The 11,705-nt window shown below is 27.9% G+C and overlaps 2 protein-coding genes across 2 annotated transcripts; one reads left to right on the plus strand and one right to left on the minus strand.

The window, feature by feature from the left end:
• Positions 1–435: 435 nt before the first annotated feature.
• On the plus strand, positions 436–2,418 carry OCT59_009772 (uncharacterized protein; the record flags this gene model as incomplete). The annotated part of the gene is made up of 8 exons (XM_066132591.1): positions 436–505; positions 586–660; positions 734–843; positions 916–990; positions 1,093–1,326; positions 1,550–1,681; positions 1,763–1,894; positions 2,024–2,418. The coding sequence occupies 8 exons, from the start codon at positions 436–438 to the stop codon at positions 2,024–2,026; spliced, it is 831 nt and encodes a 276-aa protein (XP_066000220.1). The 3' UTR covers positions 2,027–2,418.
• Positions 2,419–3,863: 1,445 nt separating this feature from the next.
• OCT59_009773 (uncharacterized protein) lies at positions 3,864–4,698 on the minus strand (the record flags this gene model as incomplete). The annotated part of the gene is made up of 4 exons (XM_066132592.1): positions 3,864–4,042; positions 4,294–4,353; positions 4,430–4,480; positions 4,545–4,698. The coding sequence occupies 4 exons, from the start codon at positions 4,696–4,698 to the stop codon at positions 3,864–3,866; spliced, it is 444 nt and encodes a 147-aa protein (XP_066000221.1).
• Between the last annotated feature and the right edge of the window lie 7,007 nt (positions 4,699–11,705).

The raw sequence follows: 11,705 nt of genomic DNA on the forward strand, positions 1-11,705 counted from the left end.
GCCACACTGCGCCACACATTTCAGACGTGTAAACAAATAAACATGACGCGATCATGTGGCAAACGTTCCGTCGTTTCCGTACCTTATATAAGAGAAGTAACGTAATGGATCATCGGCGGTGACATTTGGCGGTGTGTTACATAATGGTGTGAAGCGTACTCAGGTGATGAATAGTATCTCGGCCCACTCTGAATCACGTGTTTGGCCTGTCGTGTTATTTATCACTTGAGTAAACTGCCACATCGGGACCGTACTCCACCCCAAATTTCCGTATCACTCGCCAATTTCCCGTTACTTACTTTCTATATATTCCCACGTTATCGTCCACTTATATTCTTCTCCGCAGCTGTTCACGTTAATCTCCCTGTACCATATAAGATTCTTTTTATTTTTGCAGTTAATAAAAACACAAATAGAAGCCTTATTGCAAAAGACATGTCATCCACTCAACCCGAGAGAAAGGACACCACTAAATTCACATTTAAGAATGGAGGGAAAACTTATGGTAGTTTGATTCTTTTTTATAGCGCATCTTTCTGCTATTATTCACGTTTCGGACTTAGTTTTTACTCTTCATTTTCGTAGAATTGTGGTTAGCGTTAGGAGAGGAAAAAGTAAATGAAGTGAGATTACCCGGTGGCAAAAAATTTGATGGAAAGTGTTCTCTAAACATTGAAAGCATTTTTATTCAGTTACTATTATTTCTAATCTTAAATTATATCAACAGAAAAAGACCATGCAATGAGTAAGTTAATGTCGGAAAATTTCTCTAATGAAACTTACGAGAAAACATTTAGTCAACTCCAAATGTTAGGAAAAGGATCATTTGGGAGTGTGTGGAGTGTAAGTCTTTTTACAAAATTAATCTCATTTATGACGCGCTTTGTAGTTACAAGCATATGCTTAATTATATAGGCAATGCATAAATATGATAAAAATACTTATGCTATTAAAAAAATCATCGTCAGCAAGGTCGAAAATATTTATATGGTTTGTTATTTTGTTAAAATCATATTTCCTTCGGAAATACCCTTCAGGTATTTTCGTTGTTAAAATTTATATTCCCAAATATATTAACGAGCTAAGTTTTAGGTTTTCCAAGAAGCCCAAGCTCTCGCTAAACTTGAACACCCAAACGTTGTGAGATATTTTTCTTCCTGGATACAGAGTTGCAATAGTGACTGGACGGATCTCACCCCTGTGAAATTAACTATTTTTATCCAAATGGAATTGTGTTCGACCTCTCTCAAACGAGTTTTAGAAAAACGTGATGGTCAGATCGATCCGCTTTTTAACATCAAAATATTTCATGGGATTATGAAAGGAGTAAGTGTCGAATTATTTATGCTTCAGTCCTTCATAATTTCCTCTGTTCCTCAGAAATTTGAGAAGAATTTTTTTTGTATATGTTTTGTCTATATATCATTTATCAATAAACAAATCGTATACAACAAATTAAGAGAGTACTAGGACTACGTTCCTAGGGACACAATGTTTGTTTGTTTGGAAACGTTACCATGGTGACTGATGAAGCACTTTGTTTTGTCAGATTGAATATGTCCATGAAAAGAAACTCGTTCACCGAGATTTAAAAACGGATAATATTTTTTTACAAGAAATTAATACCGAATTTATACCAAAAATTGGTGATTTTGGTTTGGTAAAATCCGAAGAACCAACGGTAACGCTCATTATTTTTAATTTTTCATTATCATATAGTGATGATATAAATACTAATATACTTAAACATTATCTATTACAGCATCTTGAAGCTAATACCAAGGAGAATGATATTTATTGTCTCGGGGTTGTATTAAAAGATTTATATTTCCCTCGTAAAAGTTTAGATGACCTTTTGATTATGGTTGAACAACAAGGCGACTTTAATAATATAGTAAGTCTATTTTTGTGAACATTAGTTCATTGAAGTAACGATTAGATTTAAGATTCTTTATTTTTTGTAATTGAATTAAACTCTTACTTAGATAGAATTAATCTTCAAAATGACTAAAATGACTGGTAGTGATCCTCCTCAAGCAACAAAAATCCTTGAATCCGACATTTTTAATATGTTATCTGATAATCACTCCGGAGCTCTTACGTCAAAAATCAACTCGTTGGAGGAAAAAATTAAATCATTAGAACAAGAAAATGCCGACTTGAAACAAGAAAACAACGTTAAAAAAGAAAAAATTAAATCATTGGAGCAAAAAATTGAATCAATGGACGGGAAGGCGGATTAAAATAAGGAATAACATTTTATACAAGTGTAAAGAGTTCAATCATTATTTTTTTACGAAAAACATCTAGCGGATAGGATTTTAATAAATCATTGTAATGAAATAACAGAGATAGTTTTCAAGGAGATATTTCTTGTACTCGTGATATAAAGAAATAAATTTGGTAGCATTTTTTCACATTTTTTAAGAATAAAGTTATTTACAAAGTATACGAGAATAAAGTGTAAATTTATATACACATTAGATAGGTTAGATCCCGGATTAGTCACTAGCATCTTTTAGAGTTCATTTGGAATGGCCAGTTTCGGTGTAACTAGCTTAAGCTACTAAAAATACCAACAGTGCAGTTGCGTACAACAACGGTCAACAAAGATTGTATAACCATAATAACATAATAAAAATAATAAACCCACTGATTTTATCTTGTATCGAACAAAGATAGTTTAGAACTAACCCGCTCGTGAAGTGTGTTTCCTCGAAGTTGACACACTACTATAACTTTATTATTTTACGAAAAATGTTTATCGTAGTATAATGGTCATGAATTGTGAAGTATTTCCTGAATACAATTTGGCTCATCCGCATTATCTGTTCAAGAGCTTTATTTGATCGGGAATCTCTATTAGTTGTATCATTTTTCGACCATATTCTTGAAGTATATTAATATGTATCTGTTATTCGCTAGCCGATTTTTCATTTCTTTGTTTAAGATCCTATTCTATATTTTTTCTTCTAGTAGTGTTAGACTGTAGACTATCATACGTGTTCTGGATTTGGTCGATTCTTTCGAGGAATTCCAACGAGTAGTCACATCATTAATTAATTGGAGATATTTAGCCGTACCCCTGGCATCCTAAAAAAAAATCAAAGTTATTATAGTTATTAGTTAAAATTAATAATTTTCTTAACTTAAAATAATTAGCTTTGAAATTAATAAAAGGCATAAAAAATATTTACTATATATTCTTCTTGCTTTCCTTCAGCCAAATTTTCATTATTATCTAATCTATTTGCATTGGGATATTTTTTTTTGAATATCTTCCAAACGTTTAGATTGTTTTGGACGCATAAAAAAATCAATTAATCTTTTTACTCGTACAATTAGTTTTTTTACCGGAACCAACCCTTTTCCAATTACAAGCTGGAGGGTATGCGCAGTGCATCCTTGCCACTCAATTCCATCCATATCTGAGATGGCCTTCTTCATGTTGGCAGCATTGTCGGTCGTAATTGTAAAAGTCTTTTCACGTAATTTCCATTCATCTAATGTTTCTTCCAAGCTTTCAATTATATGTTGAGAAGTATGAGGATACCGAACATAATTAACAGTTAAGGTAACCTCATAAAGGTTAAATTTGGAATCAATGTATGAGCAAGTTATACCAATGTATCCCTGTCCATTCTTTGCAGTCTACATATCAGTAGTTAATGATACGTTTTTTGCTTCTACATTGATTTTTTCAATTAGTGTTGGTAACATAGAATTATAAGCATTATAAATGATTTTTTTAACTCCCTTTTCATCTGGTATTATAAAGGAAGGTTCTAATTCACAAATAAGTTTACGAAATGATGGACTTTGAACTACATATAATGGTTGAAAATCTTCAATTATCCAATCAGTCAAGAACCAGTTTTGGCCTGAGCAATAGCTTCAATTTCAACCTTTCCAAAAGTCAAAGTGTATTCGTAGGCCCTATTTTCCTTTGATGCATTGGGTATATCAACGCACCAACTATCAAGTAATTCAACACCTGGTTCATCACAATATGTTGCATTATCTTTTCTTGTAACATATATATCTAATCCCAGTTTTTTTTACACTATATTAAGTGGGTAATAAGTTTTTACAATTTTCTCATTAACAGCCACTTGGTCACCACGTTTTGCTAATCTACTAAATTTAAGAACCCTTCCATCTGAACGTTTTCGTTTAATCGGATCTCCTTGTTCCTATTTTTTTGCAACGTCGGTCCCTTATAAATATTTAAAATTATTGTTAATATTAAAAGAGTATATACCCATCAATTTAATTGTAAAGAATAAAATTTACCATATGTCCACTTTAATACACGAGTTTTTATAATTTCCTTTTCCAATCCAAATTGAACGGCTAAATTTGTGAAAAGAATCTTTAGTATAAGCAGTGTAAACACCATTAACTTTTGTTCAAAACTTTTATACTTTACCTCCTCTTACAACTGCGGTGACAGGTTGTATAGGAACAGATATATTTGGTACTTTAGTTATCCCCAAATCCTTTTTTAATTCTTGCCTGCAAATATTTTGATTCGCTGAAACCACCAACTAAGAACATCATAGCACAAATATCATAACCATTTTCATGAGATTTATCAAGTTGTTTATGAATTAAAGAGATAATCCTTTCTATGACAGGATTAAACATTAATTTAATGTCATCAAACATTAATTCAATTATCCATTCCATATTTTCCATTTCGTCATATTTTTCTCCTTTAACGCATTGTTTTAAAATAGAACACAATTCTATTTTTAACAAAATAAATTTAACACTGTTGTACCAATTTTTCGATAAAAATCTTTATATAAATAAAAAAAGATACTAAATCGAATTCGTGAGTTTGGCATGTGATTCTTGTCCAGTAAATTAGGTTTTGACGCGTCTACAAAAATCCTGTACCATATATTGTAATTGGTTATAATTGTTTTTCCTGACTAATTTAAGAGCTGATTCTCCAACTTTTTCACCAATAAATTTAAGAAATTCATCGTCTACAAAGCTTCTTCCACAGAAATCCCCTTCACTTATCACCTTTCAAAAGCTTACGTGTCATCAAATCATCAGTCCACCACCGCAGTCGACGATCATAAATAATGCTATGAATAACAAACTATTTGTTTAATTTGTAAATTTAAATTAGAAAATATAAATATACTTTTTCTTACATCCAACGCCAATATGATATTCCTTTTTCTTCATACAGTAAACCGCTGCTGCTTCAGCTAAACAAATTAAATATTATAAAATGCTTTCAGCCTGTAAAATTGAGTAGTAATCTTATTAGGAAATCTAGATTTATATTACGACTTAAGAATTCATCTTTTTATTGTCTTTACAATAACGAAAAGGAGTTTGCTATTTATCACCGGCGGTGATCATCACCGGTGTCACGTGATTTTATAAAATTTGGCCGGAATTAAGGAATTGACATATAAATTTCCTTTTATGGAGTTTGAGTAACGTTACACAATCCAAAAAAGGCAATTTTGTTTCTCATCAAAAATGAGAAAATGCGTTACACAAGATTCCAAAAAAGGATATTTTTATGTAGATCACCTAATTCCGGCCAAAATTTTAAAAATCACGTGATACCGGTGATGATCACCGCCGGTGATTCGTAGCAATTTTATAACGAAAAAGAAAAAATAAAATAAAATCAATCTAAAAAAACGATAATTACCAGTAAATCAATGTAATTTAATCCTTTACATTAATTAATTCAAGGATAAAGGTGTTTTATATACAAATGAATGTTGATATTACTTTAAAAATTAATTCTGAAATTTAAATTAATTATAATACAGTAATGGTATAATACAAAAATTATAAAACGAAAGAAAATATACAGTAGATAAAAAAAAAATAAACTTTGAATTTTCTGAATTTGGAAATTCGATGAATAAATTCGATGAAAAAATATATTATTTAGATTGAAATGCGCGAGCAATTTGGTATAAATTTACCTGCTTCGTTGCTATTTTCTCGTTGCATTGGATGAAAAAATTATTTATTAGAAGTATTTCTAAATTAACTGATCTTTATTTACTCCAAAACTATTGAAGTTATTTCTATTATTAATAAGTACAATCTATATAATTAAAAAAAAATGGTGATTTGTGTAACTAACATTTAGATTAGCCTGTATAAATTAATTAATGAAATTTTAATCGGTTTTTATCCAACCGACCTAAATTTTTTCGGTTCCCCCTTTTTTTGATTTCTTTATATTTTACAAATGGTTCTTTCTTTTTTTTTCAAATTTTCTCTTTTCTCTTTCGAAACACCTTTCTCTTTTCCTTTTTTTTCTTTTTTAAAATTTTTTTCGTTTTTTCCTCTTTCTTTTTTGTTTTTTTTTTCATTCTTTTCACATTTAAATTATTATTATTAAATAATCCTATTGTTTCGGTCTTTTAAGACGATTTTTTTTATATTATTTTTTCGGTCTTTTTTTAGACCATATTATTGATTTTTTTTTGATTTTTTTTTCAGTCTTTTTGGACCGAATTATTGTCCTTTTTTTTCGGATTTTTTTTCAGTACTTATTTTTTTTTTAAACCAATTTCTTTCTTTATCCTTTTTCTTTTTCCTTTTCGGTTTTTTTTTCGGTTTTTTTTTTCAACCTTTGTTCCTCCCCACAACTTTTTTTTTCATTTTTATTTTTTCAAATTTTTTTTTTTATTATTCCGGTTGGCTTCTTTTCCAATCAGAAAAATTTTTTTCCCTTTTCCTTTTTTGGTTTGGTTTTTTTTCTTTCAAACCGAATTTTTTTTCCCAAATACATTATTTGATTTATTTCTCCATTTAGGGTTTGGATCTGATTCCTTTTTTTCCAATTCTTATTATTAATAACATTATTTTTTTGTATTAAGCTCAATGATAATTACTTATTTATTTAACAATAGATCGTTATAATTAGAATTTTTTTTTCATATTAAAATTAGTGAGATATTTTTTTTTCTAGGATGTATTTTTTTAATGCCACAATGCAATTTTTTAAGATAAAAAAAAAAGATTTTTTTTTGTAACAATATAACAATAAACAACTTATATAAAATTGTTTTTGTAATGAATTTGTAAATTTAACAGTACTGCAACATTTGTTTCATATGATAAATAAAATTTGCATTTTATATTAATATTTCATATACTGTATAACACTTGCACACAATTTCATTGTTATTTTATAATCATGTAAATTGTGTAATTTATTACATTTATTTCCTACTAATCTCATCATAATAATAGTGAAAAACTAGACTTATTCACACTGCATGGCAAATAAAATATAAGTGTGTTATTATTACTTTCTTATTTGATGGGCAGTATCATCCCCGGCGCATTCGGCGCAATGCGACGGGTTACGCCTAGAATATTATAATATATTTTTAGCAAAATGTAATAATTTTATAAATTGTTCCTATTTCTCAATGTTTGTTGTCTCACTCACTTTCTAAAATACAATTTGATACGTTCATTCTCTTGATAATCAATATACAATGTATAAATTTTTAAATAACCCGCACCAATGCTTGAGCCTTGAGTTTCTTCTTTTGCAGTTATTCTTAGTTGTCTTTTTATTGAATGAGAATGAATATTGATTATTAATGAGAAAACAAGTCGACATGCATTATGGAGTGAAAAGATTATTATTATTATTAAATTTTATTTTTAATTTTAAATTTTCAACAAAGAATCGTCAAAAAAAAAGAAAATGCTTATAATTAGTTTTTTTTTTAATTTTTTCTGTTATACCAATATTCTATAAAGCAATAACAATCATAATATTTACGATAGCTTTTTTCATATTTAGACCCTGTATAAATAATTTGAATTGTGTAACATTGAAAAGTGCGATATTCTTGCGTCCGATCTATTTCATGTATCATAATTAAGAAATTTGATTGACTTTCCTGACTACGATAACCGATCTTTAAACTAATAAATTAAAATTTTAACTGGATTTTTTTTCATTCTGATGGATTAATACTAACAAAAAAAGTATAATTTTTCTTATTAATTTCATTTTATTTGCGGTCATTTCCGCTCCCAGTTTAGTTAGTTACCATGACTAACCATTTCTATAATAATAATTTTTTTTATTTTTCGGTTTTTACTTTTTACCGTAAAGACTGAAACTACTTTTTTAGTCTTTTTTTTATTAATTTTTTTTATCCCTCTTTTTATTATTATTGTTTCTTTCGGTTAACTTAACTAAAATTTTTTTATTCTTTTTTTTTTTCGTTTTATTTTTCACTGGATTTTTTTTAGAGAATTTTTTTTTAATCGGAAGTCTTAACCGTAGAAATCTGAATGGTTTAATAACGTGAGAGAAATAAAATTTGTAAAAAAAAAAATTAAGAGAAACTATCATACAATTTTTAAATTTCACGTATCTTGAGCCTGATGGGTTGTTACTGTAAATAATTTTTGTTATCCACCTGACATAAAATCATTTAGCTCAACAAAATTAGCCCATAATAAGTACATTCTGCAATATGGATTGATGGTAATGCAAAATATATTAAACAAAATGATGGAAGTTGGAAAAAAAAAGAACCTGAACCCATAAAAGTAGTTTTTAAAAAATTAAATGAATCTCAAAATATTTCAGCTATATATTTAAATGAGATATATTTACACTTCTTTACTGTTAAGTGATTCTTAAATATAAAAATTTATTGTTACAACTTATTGGCTTTTAAATCTTTATAGATTAAAATACTTTGGAATTTTTACTCAGATCAAAATAACAATTCTTATTTAAAATTTCATGGAATAACTAAAGACAGACAAACTAAAGAATTTATGATGATTATACGATTAGCAGATCAAGGAAATTTGAGAAGTGTTCTTTCGAGTAATTTTAACAACCTGTTATGGAGAGATAAATTAGTATTCCTATTGAAATACAAAATTCATAATAACATGATAATTTTGCAATTCCCATTCATTATGTATTTATGTATCGTTCAGTCCACTACTAAATGTCAATTGTTGTCATATTGAACTATTTTTTTATTTGTAGATAGAATCACAAGATTAAATATTTTTAATCTAGTTGATATAGATTCATTGGTAATTAATTCAGTTAATTCAGTTGAAATAGCCGTACATTTGAAGAAAATAAATTGCATAATTTTATTTAAGATGTATTAAAAATTATTAAAATATGGTCTTGTATACTATAATTCAATTAATCTTAGTATACTGGATTGTTGGTAACACAGCAAATCACGTCTCAGAATGTGACGTTAGTCTTTTTTTTTAAAGCTCTTTGAATTTAGAACGTTATCTGTTACTATTTTTCAATAATTTTACCGTATGTTTAAAGCTTAGAATAAAACTCTTTACTTGGGAGGCTGAACAATTGAATACATACCTTTAATTATTGTCACGATAAAATTAACGATAATATGTGCACAAAAGATCAAATATTTTAGGATTTACTACTAACGTTACAATGAAACATTTGTTTGATATACAGTTATTTTTTTTAAAAAAAAAATTATTATTGAATTTCAAATACAAGTAAGCAATCCCACATGATGTGGCAAAATATTTCGAGTAATTCTCACGCAAAGTATACAGGTTTAATTAAAAGACCTTTTCATTATAAAGAATTTATTTATCATTCCATATAATATCCGTTGAATTATCATCATCCCAAAAACCTCTATAATCTACTCCTTTCATATTGTATTTATTGAACTCCAATTACTTGTATGACCATATAGATGCAAACTTTTTTTACCTTTCCCATTATTAAAAAAATTTTTCAAGGATTTTATAAAAAAATATCCATAATCAATATGAACTTTGTATAAACTATTTGGTGCCCGATTTTAACAACAAATCTAAAAATTTACAACTTTTTAATTTGTCATCTCCTTTTATTACAATTACATCTATTGCTTCCAAGTGTTGACATTTGGTGAAAAAAAATTTCCAATTCATCCAAGTTCTGATTATTTAAAATATTGAAGCATATTTTATGTATGGACAATTTTTATAGATTGCCTGAACATATTCTCTAGAATGAGTGATTTTGAGGGTTATAATTTTAACTTTCCAAAGATTTCCTACTGTATTTTGGGTAATCTTTATTGCTATATGAATTGACATTTATTCAAGTTCAAGTATTTGAAGTTTAGGATATATCGCAGCTGTTAAATTCTTCTCAATCATTTCACTTTCTACATACATACATTCTTTTATAAAGTTTGTAAATTTACAAACTTTGGGAATAAAAGATATGAAAAAGTTTTTTGCATTGATAAATTTAGATAAATTATTGAATCTGCATGTTCTTCCAAAGCCTTAATGATATCATCTTTTTCACGTTCTTCATTTGTAATCTCTTCTACCCTATAAAAAAAGAAAATTCGGAATTTGTCCTGAAAAGTATGGAAAATGTCCGGAAATTTTCCGTGCGTCCGGAAAACATTCGGAAACGGTCATGTTTTGGAACATTTTCCGGACGCTCGATTCTGGACAAATTCCGGACAAATTCTGGAGTGTCAAGAAAATGTCTGGAATTTGTGCGTCCGGAAAATGTTCCAAAACGTGACCGTTTCCGAATGTTTTCCGGACGCACGGAAAATTTCCGGACATTTTCCATACTTTTCAGGACAAATTCCGAATTTTCTTTTTTTATAGGGCTACCTTTATATTTAATTCGTTTTTGCGTTATAATTAGTTTAGCAAGTCCAATGTTGTCATATTTAAATTCCATATAAATCTTTTCTATTAATTTACATATATGTGCTATTCCATAAAATAATGATGTTTCTAAACATGATTTACAATCAACTTCATTCAGATTTAATAAACAAATCTCCGCTCCAGGGAATTGATATATTGGATGTCTTACTTCCCCTAAATTCAAGTATCTTATATTTGAACATTCATTAACAAAAAGTTTATAAATTTCTAATAAAACTATTTGAAAGATACTTAAAAAAACCTCCATAAATTTCTTGATTTAATAAAAAAATTAACGCAAATATGTTTACAAAATCTAACATAATTAAATGAAAGTTTTTATTATTGTGTTCATCCTTTAAGATGATACTGATATTATGAAAGATTAAAAGTTGGTTTTATTTTCTGATAAATATGTTAGAATAATAATTAATAATTTACTAATTAATGATCATTATTGATTTCAAAATAATTTAATGGACATTTCCATAAAGTTGGGATGACGAGTTCATACCATTGTTTATTAACCAATAAACAAGAAAGTAAATAACTTCCATCATTATTTAATTTCTGAAAAATATAATGAAGTATATCGCTATATAACTTTGCCATTTCATTTATTTTGTATTTTTATTTTCAAGAAAGGAGAATAATATACTGAGAAAAGTTAGGAATTTAAAGCGCGTATTTATTATGTTGATGTCGAGCGAGTCGCGTGATTCATGTTAGATGACAATGTGACAATGATTAGTTATTCAGACGCGTGATTTTGTATAAGCCACTTAAGCCATAAATTAAGCTATTACCAAAATACCAAAAACTTCAAAAACTCGGATATGTAAAATTACGTTATTACATTATCCGTTTTATATATTCAAATGCTCTAACAATAACCTTTAACATTATTACATTTTTTATTCTCATGTATTATTTTATGAAAAAATACAATAAAGAATTTTTGCTTTCAAACTTTTTAACATTTTTTTAACACTTAATTTTTC

Source organism: Rhizophagus irregularis, chromosome 18 (assembly GCF_026210795.1).
Source record: "Rhizophagus irregularis chromosome 18, complete sequence".
NCBI classification, from domain to species: Eukaryota; Fungi; Glomeromycota; class Glomeromycetes; order Glomerales; family Glomeraceae; genus Rhizophagus; species Rhizophagus irregularis.